The sequence below is a fragment of the Quercus robur genome, chromosome 12 (assembly GCF_932294415.1).
Source record: "Quercus robur chromosome 12, dhQueRobu3.1, whole genome shotgun sequence".
NCBI classification, from domain to species: Eukaryota; Viridiplantae; Streptophyta; class Magnoliopsida; order Fagales; family Fagaceae; genus Quercus; species Quercus robur.
This window is the reverse complement of record NC_065545.1, coordinates 16,103,690-16,126,110: the sequence shown is the minus strand read 5'-3', so window position 1 is coordinate 16,126,110 and position 22,421 is coordinate 16,103,690. Positions and strand designations below refer to the sequence as shown.

General features: G+C 35.2%; 3 protein-coding genes and 1 pseudogene across 6 annotated transcripts; 2 read left to right on the top strand and 2 right to left on the bottom strand.

Moving 5' to 3' along the window:
- Window positions 1-2,895: 2,895 nt before the first annotated feature.
- Window positions 2,896-5,341, top strand: LOC126710479 (uncharacterized). The gene is made up of 2 exons (XM_050410954.1): window positions 2,896-3,127; window positions 4,448-5,341. Exons 1-2 carry the CDS (start codon window positions 2,953-2,955, stop codon window positions 5,131-5,133), a joined length of 861 nt encoding a protein of 286 aa, XP_050266911.1. The 5' UTR covers window positions 2,896-2,952; the 3' UTR covers window positions 5,134-5,341.
- A 1,052-nt stretch (window positions 5,342-6,393) lies between these two features.
- LOC126710477 (pentatricopeptide repeat-containing protein At2g20540-like) lies at window positions 6,394-8,384 on the bottom strand. The gene has a single exon (XM_050410948.1). The coding sequence runs from the start codon at window positions 8,382-8,384 to the stop codon at window positions 6,762-6,764; it is 1,623 nt and encodes a 540-aa protein (XP_050266905.1). The 3' UTR covers window positions 6,394-6,761.
- Window positions 8,385-8,434: 50 nt separating this feature from the next.
- On the top strand, window positions 8,435-10,621 carry LOC126710476 (putative pentatricopeptide repeat-containing protein At3g15130; annotated as a pseudogene).
- A 2,133-nt stretch (window positions 10,622-12,754) lies between these two features.
- LOC126710478 (serine/threonine-protein kinase AFC3) lies at window positions 12,755-17,710 on the bottom strand. Of its 4 annotated transcripts, none has more exons than XM_050410951.1 (12): window positions 17,344-17,710; window positions 17,090-17,219; window positions 16,091-16,117; window positions 15,850-16,003; window positions 15,715-15,763; window positions 15,160-15,274; window positions 14,894-14,985; window positions 14,647-14,791; window positions 13,849-13,913; window positions 13,658-13,755; window positions 13,238-13,343; window positions 12,755-13,138 (listed from the first exon to the last, which is right to left on the bottom strand). In XM_050410951.1, exons 1-12 carry the CDS (start codon window positions 17,431-17,433, stop codon window positions 13,001-13,003), a joined length of 1,209 nt encoding a protein of 402 aa, XP_050266908.1. In that variant the 5' UTR covers window positions 17,434-17,710; the 3' UTR covers window positions 12,755-13,000. The 4 variants fall into 4 exon arrangements, with proteins under 4 accessions (XP_050266908.1, XP_050266909.1, XP_050266906.1 ...); XM_050410952.1 differs by having other exon boundaries at window positions 14,647-14,794; window positions 14,915-14,985; XM_050410949.1 differs by having other exon boundaries at window positions 14,647-14,794; window positions 17,344-17,709.
- Between the last annotated feature and the right edge of the window lie 4,711 nt (window positions 17,711-22,421).

The following is a 22,421-nucleotide window of genomic DNA, read 5'->3' as shown; positions in this document are numbered from 1 at the left end:
TCGAACCAAACCCAAGGACGGACACTTAGCCATTTCAAGGCTTTTTCTAGTTGAATATTTTTACTACACACCTAAGATTGGTCTAATTATCAATTTTTGTCATAGAATGGGCACTGAAAGGTTGACCTTGCATTCCACCTCTAAAAATGAATTGTGTGAGCAAATAGTAATACAATTATAACCTACTTAATTTCTCAATTTTTACTTTTTGCCCTCCACAATAGAAATTCTACTGTATTTTAATTTAAATGTATATGTGTGTGAAGTTTCTTCATGAAAACTTGAACCTTGACTTTTGCCCCCCACCTCACAAGAACTTTGTACTTGTGGAGTGATCATCGCGTCAAAGGTGTGCGATGATAAAACTATAAACTTTAATTAGTTACTTTTTTGCAAGTTAATTTCATTTATTACTCTGAAATTATAGGATTTAATTTGTTATACCCCTAATTAGAAGGATTAAGATGTAATTTTCATATACATAAATTTTAACAACACAAAGTTGGAATCAAATTTATGTAAGTTGTTAATTCAAATAATATAACTTTATTTATAATTTAGTTAAAAATTATTAGAATAGATTTGTAAAACTGCGAAAATTTTTAGTTGTGGTTTTACTATATATGGTGGAAATAAATTAATTAATCAAGTAATTTTTAAACAAACTTGAACTTGTTTCATAAAAAATTAAGGAAATTGCTAATGAAACAAACAAATTTATAAATTGTTGATGTAGTAGGTGGTTATTGATAACTAAAAAGATTGTGTTAGTAGTGGGCCTAAATGAGAACCAGTAAGAATTTTTCACATTAACACTCTCTAAAAATATTGTAAAATAGTTTATACTATAGCATTACTGATAAATTAAGCTAAACTTAAGCTGCATGTAACCAAAGTACTGATGTGAAAAGTTAATGAATGTTTTATTTTAGGAATAATTTTTAGAAACTTTTTTATTAGAAAAAAAAAGGTAACTAACTTTTTTTTACCCTTTTTTACATTTTTCATGAAAAGTGATATTAAAATTTTTCTTATATGGTCTATTAACAAATTCCAAAACTTTTTCTTAAAATAAAAAATAAAAAATACAAATGCCAAAACTTTCCTTAAATAGTTGATTAAGGAATCAAATCATTTGATTCAAATGCACCTAAGTTGAAACTCCAAATTAAATATAGGCGAAAACACCATTTTGGTTTCTACATTTTGGTGTAACAGTCAATTTGGTCCCTACATTTTGGTAACGGTCAATTTGGTCCCTGTTATTTTTAACTTGCAATCAATTTGATCTTTGCTGTTAAATCATTAACAGAAAATACATACATGGCAAACATTTTGCATTGTTGGGACACATATGGCTAAAATAATAATATAAAATCAGATAATTAAATATTTAAAAAATCCACGTATGCATTTTAGTAAAAAAGAAAATTCCTCGTCAAACAAAAAACTTTGAAAAAATTAATTGAAAGAAACAAATAAAGTAAGTGAATTGAAAAAAACTCTTCAATTTCTTTTATTTACTTTTGTATTCTTGCATTTTCTCAGTTACCAAACACAATACCCAGCAAACACAACAATCTGAAGCCAAACACTAATCACACAATTATCAACACTCAAATGTTCTTTTCTATTCTTTCTCTTTTCTTATATTTCCCAGCAAATAGACTCAGACCCTTCTCTCACAGACTAGCTCTCTTTCTCTTTCTCTCTCTTCCTCTCTTAGATCGGAGTGGTCATGGTGGAGCTTGGGCTTGATGGGGAATATCAATCTTGATGGGTCAAGGCAGTGGTGTTGGGCTTGATGGTGGTGGGTCTGCTCAGATCAATTGAGCAACACTGGTGGGTGTCAAAATGGCAAAGGATTAGGACCCTGAAGTGGTTCTTGGGGGATATCATCATATCATCTTCAATTAGTTTAGAGTTTGAGTTCAATTCCAATTGTTTTTTCAATGTTAACATTATCAGGCAGTTTAGTGTCTTTTGCTAAGTAGTAGTAGTAGTTGTTGTGAGTCCTTTATTTTTTATTTGAGCCCTTGTTCTTCTGAAGATTATGTTGTAAATTCTAGTAAAAAACTAGTAGAGCACTCTTAAATAAAATTGTCAGAAAATTATCCCAAATTTGTCCATAGAGTTCATGATTTCCTTAATCAAATCCACACTCATCCATTGCTTATTTTTTGTGTTTCTTTTGTTTTCATTCACTTGCTAGCCACCATAGCCATAGGTAAGGATAATAATATCATGTACATACTCGCGAAGTGGAATCGTTAGAGTGGTGAAAGGATTGATATGGTTTGGGCAAGTTGAGATCTTTTCAGTGTTTGTTCGTGATTGGTGTTTGCTAGGTTCTATTTGTGTGTTTAATTTGGTAAAGGGTTTCATAATGTTGGGATTTTCAAATTGCTTTGCATTTGGGAGGTAAGAAAGTGTAAGAAGAATAGAAAAAGAAAATAAAAGAAATTGTGGATTTAAAAAAAATCATTTTCTTTATTTGTTTCTTTCAATTAATTTTTTCAGAATTTCTTGTTTGACGTGGAATTTTCTTTTTTATTAAAATGCATACGTGGATTTTTTAAATATTTAATTATTTGATTTTATATTATTATTTTAGTCACATGTGCATCAACAATGCAAAACGTTTGTCACGTATGCATTTTTCATTAGTAAATTAATAGGAACTAAATTGACCGCTATCAAAATGTAAGAACCAAATTAACTGTTACACCAAAATGTTAAGATCAAAATTGTGTTTTTGCATTAAATAAACTAACTCTGAACTTTTTGTTAGAAGTTGTGACTTGTGAGGCCCAAAGAATGAAACCCACAAAAATAACCGACCCGACTCAAACAAATAGGCTAAAAATAACGCGAACGCGATCTTCTATACACACTACAGGAGCTGAAGAATCTCACAAAAAAAAAAAAAAAAAAAAAACAAAAATTACAGATATGGCGAGCAACGTTAGAGAAGCCCGAAGAAGGAAGATTATGGAAAGAGGATCCGACCGTTTAGCACTCATTACGGGTCAGATCCAATCCCTTCCTTCTTCTTTTTCTCACGAAGAAATTACAACCGACTCAGACAACCCTTCATCCCAGCCGTTGATTTCCCACACCGCCGCCGGTACTCTCACTCTCTCTCTCTCTCAATTTGAACCGCTGGGATTATTTTACTTTGCATGAATGTTTTAGATTCAGAAACATGAACTTGAGCTTTATGATAAAATTTCATTGCACAATATATGTCACGTGTAAAGATTCTTTTTTTTTTAATTAATGGGATTTATTGTTCTGGGTACTATAGTTGCTTTTTCGTTGATTTTATTCTATAATGGAATCAATCATGGAATGTTATTATTTCGTATATACATTGAAATTGTAATGCTACTAATTGGAATTGTAATTGTAATGTTGGAATTTTAACTGCGCAAATTGTAGCTCGATATGACAAGTTTTAGGTAGCTATATTAAAAATAAATTCTCTCACATTATTATCTTCATCAATTTCTCTTTTTTCAAGTGTGATTTTTTTTTTTTTTTTTTTTTTTTTGGGGGGGAAAGTAGAATGCTGAAGCAGTCATGACATAATGTGATTATTAGTATTATGTGATCTGTTTTGGGGGGTTCGAGTTATAGTCCAGCGATAATGGCATTCTTTGTCATGTCCCATGTCTCTATTCGAACCCACCTCGCCCTCCCCCACTATGTGGTCTGTATGGGTGCTTGATATGGTTTCAGGCCTTTTTTTTTTTTTTTTGTTTGATGTTGGCATGTCAAAAATGGAAATTTAATGATTCATGTGAAATTGGAGGTCTACATGTGATGTTTGTGTGGGCTGCTTCTGAAGGATTCTTTAGTTATGGTGTTTAGGGGTGGTTCTATGCATATACTATTTTGGGTTAGGTTTTATGAATTCATACCCAAGTGAATGAGCCCTTGGAAACAAGGATCAAAGTATGCAAATACGGTGCATTAGTCTTTAAGGTTGTCTGGAGATTGAAACAGACTAAAGTTTTGGTGGCTAGAAGTAGTAGTAATGTACATATTCTTTTGGACATGGTCTCTAGTTACGAGTGATTGAGTTCATGGAAAGAAGGGTAATACTGTAATAGCACCCGAGTTTAGATCTGGCCTAAATTAAAATAATAAACAAAATGAATTTAAATGTCGTGGTGTTGCTTCCCTTTAAATTTTTTAGTTTCCCTTAGTAAATTATCTCAATGTTCCCTTTCGGAAACCTGAAGAGTAAACTCTATTGTCTCAGCTTTGTCTAACTTGATAGGAAAAAGAGCCATGTGACCCCTTTGGGGGGATTTGTGGGGGAAGGAGACAATGGACTCCTTGCTATGACTTGTTTATTATTGTGAAGTTCTTTTATTCTATGCAAATGGAATTTAAAAATTCATAGTATCACTTAATGCTCACGAGTCTTGATATTCTGCAGTTTCTCCTCATGGTGAGGATGAAGGATCTGGTTCATTCATGGTAAAACATGATCCCATCACCGATGCCTGTCAGACTGATGCTGATATTGGTGAAAGCAATCTAGCACCTCCCTTACGCAAATGTGAGATAAGCGATGAAGCTTTAGGAGCCCGTGCTTCAGAATTCAATGGCAAAGCACAGTCACCTCTGGTCTCATCAATAGATCAAAACTCATCTGCTTCTACTTTGAACTCAGAACAGCATTTAGAGCAGCAAAGACCACAGCATAGATTTTTCACTCCAAATCAAATAAGTTCTGCCATTGCATCATCAGAGCGTACCCGCTTCTTGTGTTCTGTAACTGTAGCCCTTTTAGTTGTGTTATCCTATCTAGGGTTTCCTTTACTAGGCAGCTACGTCATAAAGAGCATGTTAAGCTTTAGGCCACTTTACCTACTTTTGCTAACCAATGTGACGATTGTGCTTGCACGACTTCTTGTTGATAAACAAACAGGTTTTGAAAGGGCAGCCAGAGATGAAAACGAAACCACCTCACTTAATGGATATGGTTGGGCTGAACAAGTAGGTAATACTTTAGAGACAGGTCTGGTGATGCAGAAGGCTCTCGATGCCATTTTCATGGATTGCAGTGTCTATGCAATAATTGTCATTTGTGGACTCTCCCTCGCGTCTCTGTTTAGCTAATCAGCTGGTATATTTTTGTTTGTCTGTTTTCATTTATACCAATTCATGTCATTTTACGAATAGATCCTCAATGAAATTGGCCAACTTTTTCTTGAACAATTTCTCTTTAGTGCACGAGTTTCACATGTACTTGCTTTTTTTATTCATGGTGTGTAGTGAATTGAATACACATTTTCAGAATGAAGGAATTGGTCTGCATTAAGCGTAATATTTTCAGGACAATAGAGCAAACATGGTAAATTTGAAGTTGGGTTAATGGAACCCATGCCAGACTGAAAAAGGGTTTTCTGCATGCAGGTTCTGCTTTTCATTAAGGGCATTAGTAACAATATATTAACGAAATCACTTTGTTTTTCTAACAACTTAATTTTACACGCATAAAATTACAATATCCTTATTAAATTTGTTCTTGGTAATGTTGCTTACAGTTTTTCCATGACCTGGGTTCATGATCAGCACAATTTTATTGTAACTAGTGTGAAGATGCTTTGCAGAACATACTTGCCAATGGGTGAGAGAATAGCAACCTAGCCCTTGGATTACGTAAGCTGATAGTAAGATCAACCATCAAATTTAGTGAAATGACTATTTTGTTACATCATATAGACTCTCATATAATTTTCATCTGGTTGGTATTTGAAAAGTCGTGCTTACTATAGTCATTACATATGGTGCATTAGGTTTCGCTTATGTTTAAAATGGTCACAACCAAACTTCATCCTAAAAGGGGCCAAGGCAAAGAAACTGTGTAGGCTTCTGTATTTCCCAGAATTTTAATAACCAACTGCATTTGGTTCTGTCAATTGAACTGTGACTTGGTTTCATTCAACAGACAACAATCCCTTAAACCACCCTGTTAGTTAACTATACTTGGTTGCAGTTAAGTGGCTGGTTCACCAAGTGAATGTGATTTTTTGGTTTCATTCAACAATCCCTTGAACTTCCATGGTTGCAGTTAACTGGCTAGTTTACCAGGTGATCAATTTGATAAAATTGGACTGGTTATACATAACTATGATAAGCCCATGAAATTAAAAGCTCATATTATTCTGTATATGGCGCTCCAGCCGCTATTTATTATTTTGTATTATAGTTGCATGCAATTATCCCCCTCATATATTGAAGATGAATCCACCTCCTCATTGACAAACAAAAACTGTAGACATCTTGGTGAAGGCACAACACATGAATTACACCATTAGTGAAAGAGGAGTTAAAAATGAATCCATGACATGCAAATCAAATAAGTATAAAACACAACAAATAACTCACCAGCATTGAATCCTAAATATCCATTAAACAGGATATGTCTTTATTTGTTTATTAAAAAGTTGTTTTGGAGCCTCTGGCAAAAATCCTTTCAAGTTCTTGTTTTTTCAATTATGGGTAGAATGAGAGCATGGGTTAAGTAGAGGTTGAGGCATTCAAAAATGTGCAACTCTTCCAGTTTTGGGGTGGAAATAATTTTCAAGCAAGTCTGACCTTTCTCTTCTCTGCATATTTCACTTAAAAAAACCAGCTCTGATGTAATGCAAATAAGTTCTTGCATAAGAGAGAAGTTAAAATGATTAGTAAAAGTGCAAATTGTGCTACAATTTCTGACTAGTACCCCATCTTGATCTTAACACTTAACTAATATCCTCATATGCAACTTCTATCATATCATCAGTACCGTCATGATGCAAAGCCAGCAGCTCTAGCATACAAAAGATACCTTTCGAAAATGGTTTTGAATCGTCACCTGATGCAAATTCTTGAACCGCATTGTTAACTTCAATCAAGCTGCATCCTGGTGTTTTCTTCATGCTCTTGCTTCTTATGAGTTTCCTCATGCTTGACACACCATCCCACTTCCCAAGATCTGCATAAATATTGGAAAGCAACACATAGTTCCCTGTGTCATCTGGTTCAAACTCCAGAAGGTGCTCCATAGCAATAATAGCAATCTCAATATTGCAATGAGTCCTGCAGGAACTTAACAAAGAGCCCCATATCTTTGAATCTGGCTTCATTTGCATCTTCTTTATTGTGTCAAGAGCCTGATCAAGGCGCCCAGAGCGTCCAAGAAGATCAACTAAACAACCATAATGCTCAATTTCTGGCTCTATATGATAGAATTTTCTCATGGAATCAAAATATTTTAATCCCTCATCCCACAAACCAGCATGGGTGCAGGCCGATAAAATACCAAGAAAAGTAATACCATTTGGTTGAACCTTTGCTCTCTGCATATCTTGAAAGAGTTCAATTGCTTCACGAGCTTTCCCATGATTTGCTAGACCTCCAATCATGGTACTCCAAGATATCACATCCCTCTCAACCATTTTACTAAACAATTGCCATGCTTGGTCAATGCAACCACATTTGGCATACATTTCAATCAATGCATTACAGATATTAGTCTTACGTGACAACCTTTTTTTATCTGCATAAATGTGAATCCATTTCCCAACCTCAAGGGCTCCAAGCTGCGCACATGCTGGCAAAACAGACACAATACTAATCTCATCAGGTTCAATACCAACCAGTTGCATTCGGCGAAAAACATCCAATGCATCCACATAGCACCCGATTCGTGCATACCCTGCAATCATTGTCGTCCAAGAGACAATAGTCTTGTTTGGCATATCCTCAAACATTGCTCTAGCCCTTCTCATCTGCCCCAACCTGACATGCCCAGAGAGCAGACTATTCCAAGAAATTGCATCTCTTTCAGTCATTTCGTCAAACACTTTATGTGCATCTATAAAATTATCACACTTGGTATACATATCTATTAGTGCATTCTCTATGATTAAAAGTGACTTTGGCCCAAACTTACACACCTGGGCATGAATCTGCTGACCCAGAAAATGACAGGAAAGCCCCGCACAGCACTTAATCACAAATGGGAATGTGAATCTATCAGGCAAAATGGGATTTTCAGCTTGTGGGTTTGTTAGCATTTGCTTGTACTGGGTGATTGCTATAGTATATCTATTATTATGCGTATAAGCTCTGATCATTGCATTGTACAAAAACCCATTTGGCTCAAGCACTTGCTTGAAGAGCAAACTCGCATACTCTATATCCGCACTGTTGTCGCAGACATCCACCATTTTTGTCACCAAGAAATTGCTCTGTAAAAGTGCGAACTTCAAAATGTGGGCATGGATTTTCTTCAATTCCGCCATGTTTACGCAGTTTCGCAACCTGGGCACGAATAGATCTTCCATTTCTCTAATAGCAAAGACGCTGGTTCTCTTTGCCATGAACTAATTTTGTTAAAGATATTTGAGTAAGCAACTCAGTTGGAAAAATAATGTGTGAGCGACAGAGAATTGCAGGGGTACTGAGGAAGTGTTCGAAGAATTTGTTATTTGGTCAAGGATTGCAAACTCATGGGTGTGTAGTGAAAATGGGATTTGAGCTTGATTTGATGTTAAACAATGATCTTATAGATATGTATGGAAAATGTGGTAGAATGGACCTTGCTTGTGCTGTGTTTGATGGAATGCTTGAAAGAAACGTGGTTTCTTGGACATCTCTAATGTGTGGCTACTTACAAAGTGGTAACGCCATCAAGTCATTATTGCTTTTCCGCAAAATGGGATCTTCTGAAATTAAGCCAAATGAGTTCACACTTTCGACTAATCTTAAAGCATCTGGGATTTTGGGCATTATTAAGAATGGAATGCAGATTCATGGTGTTTGTGCTAAAACTGGGTTTGAATGGGTGCCAGCGGTGGCCAATTCTATTATTGACATGTATTCAAAATGCGGAAGAATCAGTGAGGCGGCACGATTGTTTAACATTATGCCAGTTAGGGATCTTATCAGTTGGAATGCGATGATAGCTGGATACGCACTTGAAGGAACTGGTGACAGAGCTCTACTTTTGTTTCGGAAAATGCAAGAACAGGGGGAAGTCCCCGATGAATTCACGTATACCAGCACGTTAAAGGCTTGCAGTGGTCTTGGAGCCATGAGGGAAGGGAGCCAAATGCATGCTTCATTGATCACAAGAGGATTCCCCTGCTCAATTCAAACAACTATTGCAGGTGCTCTCGTTGATATGTATGCCAAGTGTAGGAACTTGTTCAAAGCTCACAGAGTATTTGATCAAATTGAACTGAAGAATGTGATATCTTGGAGTGCACTAATTCTTGGTTATGCTCAACAAGGCAATTTACCAGAGGCAATGGACTTGTTTAGGCAGCTCAGGGAAAACCAATATCATGTAGATGGATTTATTCTCTCGGGCCTGATGGGTGTTTTTGCTGATTTTGCCCTTGTAGAGCAAGGCAAGCAAATGCATGCTTACAACATCAAAGTCCCATCTGGTTTAGACATATTAGTGGCCAATTCAATGGTGGACATGTATCTCAAATGTGGGCTAACAGAAGAGGCAGAAAGACTTTTCAGTGAAATGCCGGTGAGAAACGTGATTTCTTGGACAGTTATGATCACTGGCTATGGAAAGCATGGTCTGGGAAAAGAAGCAATTCGTCTTTTCAACAAAATGCAGTTGGATAATATTGAGCCTGATGATGTGACTTATTTGGCTGTGCTCTCAGCCTGCAGCCATTCTGGACTCATTGATGAATGTCAAGAATACTTCTCAAGATTGTGTAGTGACCGGCGGATTAAACCAAGAGTAGAGCACTATGCTTGTATGGTTGATCTCCTTGGCCGAGCTGGACGCTTAAAAGAAGCTAAGAATCTTATTGAGAGCATGCCACTAAAACCAAATGTAGGTATATGGCAGACACTTATTAGTGCTTGTAGAGTGCATGGAGACCTGGATATGGGGAGGGAAGTAGGAGACATACTTCTGAGAATGGATGGCAACAATCCAGTCAATTATGTGATGGTCTCAAATATTTTTGCTGATGCAGGCTATTGGAAAGAGTGTGAGAAAATAAGGGAAACAGTGAGGATAAAGGGGTTAAAGAAAGAGGCAGCACTCAGTTGGTAGAGATTGACAAGGAGGTTCACTTTTTCTACAATGGAGAGGACACACACCCACTTACAGAGAAAATACATGAAGTCTTGAAGGAAATGGAGAAGAAGATTAAAGAAGAGGTGGGTTGTGTTCATGGGGTGTGGTTTGCACCGTATGATGTGGAAGAAGAATCAAAGGAGGAGAGCTTGAGAGTTCATGGTGAGAAGTTGGCATTGGTTTGTGGTGGGTTGGGAAATGAAGTGAGGAGGGTGATTAGGATTTTCAAGAACTTGAGAGTTTGTGGGGATTGTCATACATTCATTTAAAGTTTGACAAAGTTTTGAAGGTGGTATTCATTGAGAGAGATGCAAATAGTTTTCACAAGTTTGAGGATGGTTTGTGCTCCCACATGACACAGTTTACTCACCTTGAATTGTATTTTATCGTAGTCTAGTTCTCTTGTTCTTACAATGACTTCTCCAGACCCTGCAAAATTGAGAGTTTTGACTTTTGTGCGTTGAGTATGATCTATTTGTTAATAAAGATGGTCATTTTATTAGAGAATCTAGGTAGTGAGCCAAATTAGTTATGGTTAATATTTTTCTGCTTATGTTTATACATTAACAGTGGTGCTGAGATAGTCATTTGCTAATTACTATCTTACCAGGTGGGATACTAGTATCTTTTGTGGTGTTACCAGAAGAAGAGATCTATATACTATATAGTAATTGCACAATCACTGCATTTTTGGTTCTATAAGAACAGAAAATGTCAGATTTGTGGGCTGCATTTTTTATTTTTGGAGGACTGATAATGTCAGATTTTACCGCAAGTAATTTCAACTTTTTTGCCAATCACCCATGTCACTTCCCACGTGAAAAAGCAAAGCCACATAAACATACCAACGTTGTTCTTCTATACTACTGTGTAATTCAATTCAATCGGTGGCAAACTTGTAATTAAAGCAAATGTGGCTTCAAATTTATTTTTTATTTTTTGGGTAAAGCTAAGATATAGTCCTTTTCTTAAATAAGGGGAAAAAATATAGTGTTTTACATCAAGTTACTCAACAAAGTGTTTGAATTTAATTGAGAAACAATTTTTTTTTTTTTTTTTTAGAATCAATTCAAACGGGAAATTTATTTAGGAACAACTTATTTAGCTTTTTATTGAAAATGCACTAAAATATATTTGAAAATGTGAGAAAATGCGGGAAAAAGTAAAGTTTTAAAAAGTTGTACATAAAAACTAAAAACTAAAAACTAAAAGCTTATGCCAAATAGACTCTTAATTTACTTACTATAAGTAAGTTTTATTTATTTAAAAAAAAACATTTAGGACAAATTTTAATTACAAAATTAGTTGTAACTTAAAGTTATAACCTTACTTAATAAAATAAACACTACTACATATTTTAAAAATCTAACCGTTGAATTGCATGTTTTCTACACTCTTAATATTCATGTTAAATTTTGTGTCAATCAGATATTATTTACTACATGATCTATAAGTTTATATTTTATGAATAATTTTAAATTACAAAAACTTACAATTTAAACAATTTATTGATAATACAGCTATTAATCTTTAATTTTTTAGAAATTTTGCAAACATGGGGATATAAGAAGAAGATGTAATCCAATGATAAATTTATCAAAATTTACCTCCAATAAAAATATATTAAGTAAGGTCATAGTATAAAACTACGACCAATTTTATAACTAAACTTGACCAATTTTGAAACTAAATTTTATCCCAACATTTATATGATTATAAGATAAAGTGGAGTCTCAATATTTATATGACCATTTTACCCTACTCCTTGTAAAGTTTTATTTATTTTTAAAAAATATTTATATGATAAAGTGGAGTCTCAATCTTTTCAAGACTATTTTATTCTACCCTTTGTAAGGCACTACTCCCAAACATTAGTTCAATTTTTTTTGGTTAAAACTTGGAAGGTAGAATGCAATTAATGATAACACCGTGATCTCAACCGGATTATATTAGAACTCAATTTTAGTATTTCTAAAACGTGCTAATATTTCAAAATGGGTGCTATTTGGCTTACCAGGATTTACTTAAAATATATATATATATATATATATATATATATATATGAAAACTAGGCTTTACAACCACGGTTTCAATTTTTAAACCATTATAAGATTTATTGAAATAATATAATGAAAATAAATAAAAATATAGATGATTGAAATGCAGTCAAATATAGATAAATTGGTTAAGAGCCTTGTAGGTTAATGCCATAGTCAAGTCCCCTCTTCTATTATAAAAGCCAAAGATAGGATAAGTGTTTCTAAGTATAATATGTCTAAATACTAATAAAAAAAAAGTATAATATATCTAAATGTAATAAATTACGCAAACAAAACAAATGAATTACTTTTCTTGTTGCCTAAGAAATATTGAACGAACGTGGATCATACACTCTTTGATATGCAACTTTTGTAACTAACCTCTTTCCCGAATTGAGACTCCTTGATATGCCACATCTTTAACTAACCTCTTCCCCAAAAGATTGGGGGATTTAGAATGAACTCTTAACAATATTATTATTAGACTCATAGTGAAGCACTAATCAATAACTAATAAAAACAAAAGATTAGATAGATAGGCATCCCTAATAAAGGTATGGATAGGATTTGCCTACGATCTATGACCAGTTGGGCACGTAAATGTCTCCAAGCCATTTGCCTTCAATAGTTATTTAATATCACCAAGATTGATTCTAACTAGGAAAAAGAAAATCATTTACAAAACCTAATCCACATTCAATCAAACAAAATTGTACAAATACAAGCAAAGACTTCCGGGGCCAGATCAGCTATTAATCGTCCTCTCTTTTTGGGGCAAGATGGGGATCTAGCCACGTATCTATACTAGCATTGTACACTACAAATTATCTTTTATGATGCTGTTTTCTCAAGTTAAATTATTAAAGAAGGGATGATTCAAAGCCTGTCGAGCCGTGAGTCGTTCGGATGGCTCATACATTAGTAAACCATTCAACAAATCGGTGAGAGAGAATCTTGAGGACTCTACATGTTGAGATACCAGATCCTGCATGAAGCAGCATTACTCGTCACCCCATAAAAATTTGCTTGATATCCCACAACACACCAAAAAAAAAAAAAAAGAAAAAAAAAGAGGAAAAGTAACCTGTAGACGATGGAGCTTGTTGACAGCTCTAATACTCTCCCTTGAAACAGCTCCTTCTGGCCAATTTAGGCGCAATCCTCGCCTGAAATATTTTTCAGCACCTTTGCTACATATGATCATAAAGCAAGCAAAACATGTAAATACATGATATAAAAATCTAAATTACATTCTTCAACGCACTGATACAAACTATTTCTCAGTCAGTGAAAGGGACCTTAGTGGGAATGCATTTATAAATCATCAAATAGGGCTTGTAGATACAAAATAGCATTGATACATAACTATTTCTCAATCAGTGCAGGGGACCTTCGTGGATATGCATTAATAAATCATCAAAAAGTGCTTGTAGGTACAAAACATGTCAAATTGTACATGCAACATTCATCAAGGAGACAAGTGATATAAAATTTGACTACTTACTCAGCCCTTCGAATCATATGCTCTGGCAGAGGTCCGAACACCCTCTCCATCATTGCCAAATGCTCTAAATTCTCATGGGTCTGAAATAATGCTTCACCCTGACAAAAGTTCACATCTTAAGAATCTTTTACCACTGGTTACATACCCAAATCAAGCTTTCATAGAACTAAATAAAATAAAATAAAACTCACCGAGCAGAGTTCAACAAGTATACAGCCAACGCTCCACAAATCACATGGATAACTCCATCCTAAACCTGAAAAAATGCGTATACAATGCCATCAGAGAGACAGAAAAAGAAGAGAAATTGTTATTTTTTGTCATCAAGAGCAACTATGTTATTACAGAAAAGAAAGGATAGGAGCAAACTACACACAAAACATGCAGACCTTTTTTTGTTGTTGACAAGTAAATAAATTCATTACAAAAGAAGAAAGCAATCCCAACGACAAAACATGCAGACCTAAATGAGAGAAATCAGACAATAACAATAACTTTCATCTCTATGAAACAAACACCACCCCCCTCCCCAACCCCCCCAACAATAAAACAAACTTCATTCTGTGGGTGAAGTCAACCATCTTACAGACTATTAAGTTATGGAATTACAATATATAGCGGTTTCATGCCCATAAACTGAAAGGAATTGTTGCATATTCCATTACGTAAAACATCAGTGCGGGTTGTTAATTTGCAGGGTTCTAATTGAACATTTTGAAACACAAACTCTGATTCCATAGAACCCAAAATTCTATTTTCACGACTAAACTTCACTCTTGCGGCATATGCCATTACTTTGTTATCTTTAACATTCTTACTAGAAATTCTCCTTTCAAATGTATAATCTTTATGTAAGAGTGAGTTGCTTCAGTTAAAAATGATTTTAAAACTCTTCTCAACTAACAAATTGTTTTATGGTTGGAGTTGGAACATAATACATGTAAACCGAAAGGAACAAATTTTCACTTGCCAACACCATAACTATTTACCTAAAATAACCTCAGGGGCTCTGTAATGCCTTGTTGAAACAATGGAGCTATGATTCTGATTATCAAAAGCAGCACTACCAAAATCAATCAGCTTAATGGCACTAGACTTGGGCAAGCACCTGGATAGCATTTCATCTGAAGAAACCTTCTGTATCATTCCAAACATTTTTTTTTTAAAATATATCATTACTGAGTCTATACCCGTATATGAAATGGTATGATTTTTGAATCATAAAAGGCCAAATACCTTATAACCAGGGAGCCTTACATAGTCAGAAGACACAAGAAGTATATTTTCTGGCTTCAGGTCAGTGTGAATTAAGCGTAAATCATGCATATCTGCCGGATATGATAAAGCAAATAAACAAGTTAAAGAAAAAGGACACAATCATAACAAACTGTTCACCCCTGGACAAAAAAACAGGCCAAGATACAGATTTGAGTGATTGGTTAGGAATGATAAGAAAAAGAGAATGAGAGAGATAAGCCAAAGGCTATGAACTATCCACACACATGCTACAGATTCCAAAAGCTGTCGTCCAAATTCCCGAACAAGATCCACAGGGAATGGGCAGTATTTATTTCTCTTTAGAAAATCAAATAAGCTTGGTCCAAGCTTCTCAAACACCTGATAACACCATTAAAATGCATTCAAAGGAAGGTTCCGGTTTAGTTCCCAGTTGCATGGATAAAGTCCAAATGGAAAAATTGATACAGCAGTATTGCGATTGATCAAAAATAGTCTATTCATTTGTAATAAAAATATAAATCATCCATGTAAACCATGAGAATGGAAACACAACAGGCTAAAGACAAGTCAAAGATGCATATTAACAAAGCAACAACAGCAAGACTACATTTTTAATAAATAAAAATAAAGAATCATTGATCCAAGAAAAATAGGAGAGTTAGTCTCATAGTGAGCAAGAAGTCGATCCATCACAAATCCATATAAAAGTGACCTCATTACAAAATCCAATCCAGGACAAATAACTATCACAGTATACAGTAAAAGAACAAGGATACGATAGAATATGAGCCAATAAAAACAGTAATAGGAATACTTACAATACATATGTGGTTGCGGTAATCAAACCAGCTCCGAATTTGAACGCAACTGCAAAAAGATTAAGATGCATAAAGTTAGATTATGTCACAAAATGAACTAGTAATTCTATAAGCTGAAAGTTAGAAGGTACATACTGGGAGTCGCCTTTATCATTCTTGGCAAGATGTTGAAGTACATCAACCTCAATCATCGCTGCATTGCGGTATTTGCGTATGCTTCGAACTACCTTGATTGCCACATACTCTCGTGTTTGACGGTCCCAACATTCCAAAACTCGACCAAATGTGCCTACAGCACTAGCAAGATGCTGAATGACGCAAGCAGAATGACAAAAAATACAAAATCTTGTAGACATCAGGGCACTTGACAGCTAACCTTCACCCATCTTGCTGAGTATCTTATCTGCCGAAGAAAAAAAATTCCAAGTTAATTATGCTACATAAATCAATTACTAAAAGAAAACACACACCGAATTCGCTAAAAAGTAAATTTACAACAAATTTCAAACAAAGGTGCAAGGGGAAAATCTTGCTTAAAGAACAAAATTAGGGGAATACAGGGCATAATATGCAAGCCATTGATGAAAATCAGTTTTAGAAAATCTCAAATACATATAAGTAGCATCCATTATGAAACAAATACTGGACAGTGACTTTTTAAAAATAAATAAATAAATAATGTAGGGAACCTTTTTTCTCAAGAAGAGCCCTTTTGACTCGCCTTTATCCATTAAAACCCACCATGAAACAAATGCTGGACAATGTCTCTCTTTTTTATTTTTTATTTGGATAACGTAGGGAATCTTTCTAAAGAAGAGCCCTTTTGACTAACCTTTAGCCATTAAAACCTATGCGCAAATGAACCCACCTACCAAAACCCAGTTGCCAAGTAATCCAAAGGCATTCACCCCTGATGGGCAGAGGGGTTTATGCTCATGACCAGGAGAAGCTATCATAGCACATAAAAACGAGAACTACAATATGATCTGTTGTGCAAATAGCACCCCAGGATTGGGCTTGTTGCAAAATTCAAGCCACACTTCATGCCACATCAACATGAACAATTAAGAAGTGGCAACAACAACAACAAAGATAAATAAGTTGTTACAAGCATTGAGCCCAATGAGAACAAAAATTTGAATATGCCAACACAGCATGCTCAAACCAATAGCTAATATTATCATTGACACCCATTTAAAATGTAAATTAGTTCAGATCAATTACTTGAACATATCAAAAAATCTCCCAATTCCAAATCTTGTTTAAAAAGATCATTACTTTATAAATTACTCCCAAATTCACATGCAATCCAACAAAAACAAATTATAAATTATAAAAAAAGAAAAAAAGAAAAAAAAAAAAAAGGAAAACTGACATCTAGGAGTGAGATTCTCGCCGAGATTGAAGACGTAATGGCCTTCACGATCGTCGTCCCTTCTCGGCGGCGACGCTTGTCTTCTTCTACTTATCACTTCATTACTACTCACCACCTCTCCCCGTTTCGCCTAAAATCAAATTCAAAACCACCACCTACTGTCAGATTATCAAAACCATAACCCTAACCCTAATTTGGATTCAAGATCGGAAAAAAAAAATTAAAAAAGAAAGAAAACAAACGGACCGACCGACCTGTGGTTGAGCTGGTGTGATGTCCCACGCGGAGCGAGTTCTTTTCTTGGTTCGATTCTCCATCACTTGTGCAACTTCCAAGCTCACCATTCACAAACCCCAAATCAATGGTTTTCACCTTTCGCCGCCGCAATATGTATTTGCCGCTTCTTTCTATGTGTAATATCTGCAACAAAACAGTCTTTCACAAAATCTGATGAGACTTGTATAGATTTATAGATAAAGCTTCAAAATAGGAGAATCTTGACAGGGATGGAGGGAATGGAGTTTTTCATTGGTTTCTGTGATTCGCGCTTCGTCAGGGATCGTGGTTCTCTTCTCTGTGCATGGGTAGTGGCTTTGTATTGTATTGTATTGTATTGTTTGGGCGTCCACTTCTCGTTTGATGGATCTTGATGGCTTTCTGGATTGAGGGCCCATTTGTGGTCAACTTTTTTGTTTTTTTCGCACATGGCTCTCACGTGCGTTCGGGGACAGATTCTCATTACTTTTTCTTTTACATTATTCTTGGTTGCTTTGGCCCAAAACATTTTTCAAAAACATTTTTTTTTTTGGTTGAATTGTAAATTATACCCTATTACAGCCTCTAATTTTTAAGTAATTTCAATAGATTGCACGCATGCAATGAAATAAAATTTTCTAAATTTAAAATTTTCTTTTCTTTTCTTTTCTTTCCAAAAAAAATGTCTTTACCCCCCGATGACATGAAGAAATCAAATGAACGTGTAAGTGCACTTATAGCAGTGTAACTAAATAGTTATATAACTATTTTAGCTATACTAAAATACAAAAATCCACACTACAGCAGTGGAGTTAAAGGTAAAATTTTTACCTTCATTGCTACAGTAGCTGAAAGCTAAAAAAGTAATAATTTTTTATTTTGCGTTCACACTACTTTTTTATTTTTTATTCTTTCTTGCTTTCATTCTCCTTTCTCCGTGTCTCTCTCCTCACTGCCTCTCCATCTCTTCTTTCTTCCTCCACAGACCCTTCTGTAAGGACATGATTTGGAACCCAAGCCCAAAGTGTAAATGGATCTTGGCCCAATAAGCCCAATACAATGAATTTGTAGAGTGTGGGTTGGAAAACTAGGTTCTAATGAGTTGGATAACAGTTAGAATGGATTTAGAAGACAATCAAGCAAAAGCAGACTGGATTTATCTAAGTAATTCGTCCTCGGCACAATCCGAGAATATCAATTCTTGTATATATCAATTGAAAATGGCTATAGATACAATTTTGATTGTTACAGTGCTTTCTCTCTCAATTCTCCGATCTCTTTTACTTAAGGTTTCTCTTCTATTTTATATTATCTTCCCCTTTCATCCCTACCCTCCACGTGCAGATCAGATTGTTGGTGTTGGTTCCTGTCCCATCAGCACCTTCTTGAAGTCCTTGGGTAGTAGCTGGAAGGCCGAAAATTACTATTCAGGTATCACTTCCTCATTAATGCGGCCGGAGAGTTAGCTGCAGAACATTCAATGCGATGGTAGCAGCTTTTCTTTAGATATTTGTAGCTTTCCTCTATTCTGTTCCTTCTTGATTCTTATCCTTATCTATGGAACGATTCAGAATGTTGGCTTTGATGGCAGACTACATCTTCCGACCTTAGATGTGCTCAGCCGAGGTGACTTTCCTCCTCAGACCCCTTCCTAGGCAAACATGACCAGATCTTACCTTTTACCTGCTAACACAGATTCTTATGATAGTGCTTGCTCATCCTCAGACTACTTAACGTCCTCGGATTGGGCCCCTGACCCAATACATATGTAGATATGTACTCCTGGGCCTTTCACCCCCACACATTCTTTCTTCCTCCACAACCCCAAAATTACAAATCATTTTATCACCAGATTATCAATACATGTCAGTATCTTAGACCCATCGGAGCACATCACAAGGCAAACTCTACCAAGTCATTCCAAGGAGCATCAATTCAAATGTTGCGTGTCCACCAAATCCAGATGATGGAGGGAGCACAACCCAAATTATTTCAGAATTTACTACTTCAGATTTTCTTCCAGATTTCATTTTTAAAATTTTGAACTAGAATTTTTTTTTTTAGTGTGAATTTAGCTTTAATTTTGTAGAGGATTTTATGGGATGTAATTGTGCCTTAATGTAATTGTGCACTAAATTTATACGATTCTCTTCCACAGACCCTTCTTTTTTTGTTCTTCTTCACTAGTTTTGATGGGCATAGCGGGATTGTGGTTGTGTAGTGATTTTTATGGGTTTGATGGTGGTTGTGGTTGTGTGTTAGTGGTTGAATGAAATATTATTTTATTGTAGTGTTTATATTATTTTATCGTGTTAAAAGCTAAAATGGTTTCACTGTAGGATGTGAGAAAGTAAAATAGATAAAGTGACTTTTTGTATAGCTAAAAAGCTAAAAATTTAGCTCCACTGTTGTAGATGCTCTAAGTAAGTCCTTCAATCTAGTTCACAATCCCTAGATATCAAACTCAGTTGACAACATTGTTTCTTGATGGGTTCCTAGCCATTGGGTTGACAATTGAGCTAGAGGATCGAGTACCAATCGTGGTGGTTGTTCATGTGCTTTTACATGATAGGGATATGATCCAAATAATCCAAAAAGGGCTTTGTTTCTTGGGCTAAGATTGCAAAGTCTCGTGAGCCGAGTAAGTCTGGGGGTTTGAAGGAGTTTCTCAATTATTCTAAGTAAAATGGATTTTTGGGAAAAATATGGGTTATCATCCAAAAAAATCAAGAAATCTCCCATAAGAATGAAAATATTGAATTTATTCCTAAGCAGTGCCCTTTCTAATATGTGAAATATTTTGTTGAATTAATTTTCATCGATTTTCTTTGGTTTAAGAAGATAGGTGAGATAGTTTGTTGCCTCATGTTCTCAAGTCTAACTAGGTTTAGCAGTGGCAGCTCCAAAAAATTATTTTAGGGGGGGTCAATTTTAACAACTTATTGGTTTTTGTAATTTTTCTAATTATTGAAGTTTTTTAATATAGCATTAACTATTAAAAAGAATTTTTTTGGGGGGGTCTATGGCATTAGACTATTAAGGATTCAACTCAACAATTCAATCAAAAATAACATGTATTTGTTCTTTACCATATCATACCCCATTATCATTTGCCTTGTATCAAAAAAAAGAAAAAATTTGTTTTCCTTTCTCAAAATATAAATATTACTACTTATATCTTTATTATTAAGCTATTATTTTTAAATAAAATTAGTGAACTTCACTTAATTTTTTAAATAAAATTCATAATAATATAAAAGGATTAAATTGGTTATTCCAAAAAAAAAAATATCAAATCTGGTATTTTCTTTAAATAAAAAAACATGTAGGGATATTTGTAAGTTATGAAACTTCAAGAAAGCTTCCTTTAAACCTTAAACTCCACTCCTTATTAAGAAAAAAAAAACCCCTTAAACTCCACTCCTACCACCTACTCATGGAATATCACATTTATTACTACTATTTTTTATTTCCAAATCTTATAAGCTATCTCACTTTTCAGTTTCCCTTCTCAAAGTTTTAGGTGTAGACGCTGAAGAATAAAATTTCAGACTCAAGCTTCCTCTACCCCACTTGTGAATTTTTGTTATCTTTTACCTCCTCTTCTTGTTTTTCTCCTCTTATCATGTAGCTATGCATCTTTTAATTTATTGTTGGATCTTTCCATCCTTTTTTATCAGTTTTTTGTGTTAGAGCGGTCAAATTTTTATTTTAGAGGGTTCAAAAGAATATTTTTAAATATTATATTTAATTTTTTCATTTTCTTCAAGTTAGGGAATTCATTTGAACCCCTGCCTTCAATGTGGCGCCGCCACTGAAGTTTAGGGCATGACAATTAAGGGATTCACACACAACACATCTAATAAGAGTTATAACAATTATATTTTATAAATCAACTAAAATTCACACTAAGGATGATCTTAGTCAAATTATTTAGTAATAACAATAATAGGATTAGTTTTGTGAAACTAGTTTTATGATTTAATAGATTTTAGACAAGAAAAATCTAATGAATAATTATTAAGGAATTTCAAGTGTTTAATGTGCCTAAAGTTTATGTTAAATAAATAATGTAGTTGCACGATTTTCCTGGCCCAAACCCTTTTGATCAGGCCTTGGCCCAAGGCGCAACACACAATAAATACTTGTAGAGGATGGGTCAAAGAACTTAGCCTCAGTGAACCTAGTCGGCCTGAGGTATGGAGAATGTTGTTGCAGGTATAAAAACACCAGAATGGATACTCCACAGAAGATTTTATTTCCTGAGTGCTGAATATAGTTTTTCCGTCCCCTTTCTTTGAAGGACTCTATTACATTATATAGCTCTCCCATTCTTATCTGAACCTTACACTTGTTGATCATCTAAGCCCCCACTTGAGCAACTGTCCTATCAAGCACCTTTATTACTCCTTTGTGAGTTGCAGTGGCTAAGGTAGTACTGTTCAGGGGTCTTTTCCTCATTAATGCGGCCAAGAGGGTGGTTGTGACACATTTAATGTGGTGGTAGCAGCTTTCCATGAGATATTTTGGGTTTTATTCTTTTTTATATGCTTGGAGGATGAGCTGCAGTGGTCGGGGCGAGCTTTTGGTCTGGACTTCGTGGTGTCCGAGGAGGTGTTACTCCTCGGACAGGTTTCGGACAGGTTTCTTTTACCGCAGTTGGGCTTGAATAATGTTTTGGCTATGACTTCTCCTCGGACACGATACTTCTCGGATGGGCCTGTATTTAACTAGCCCATTATTTTGGACCGGGCCCCACAATAGCCCCTAAAAACTCCGGTTTTTATCTCTTTCCGAGGAGAAAAGCGGGGTTTTGATGTCAGTGAGAGGATGGAAGTAAGGAAGGCTTGGGGCGCGCGTGCGGGCAGTTACTTTTGGACGCGATACAATTTACGAGGCGCGGCCATTTACTTTCGGAGGTTTCTTGTCGGCTTCATCCAACGGTGAGACGTGGATCAAACGGCCATCATTATTTCTTGACTTTTTAGGCGAGGTCGATCTTTTCTCTTTCCTCTCGGCTATAAAAGACGTCACGCAGGCTCCCTTTTTCTTTTTTTATCCGCACATCAGAATAGAG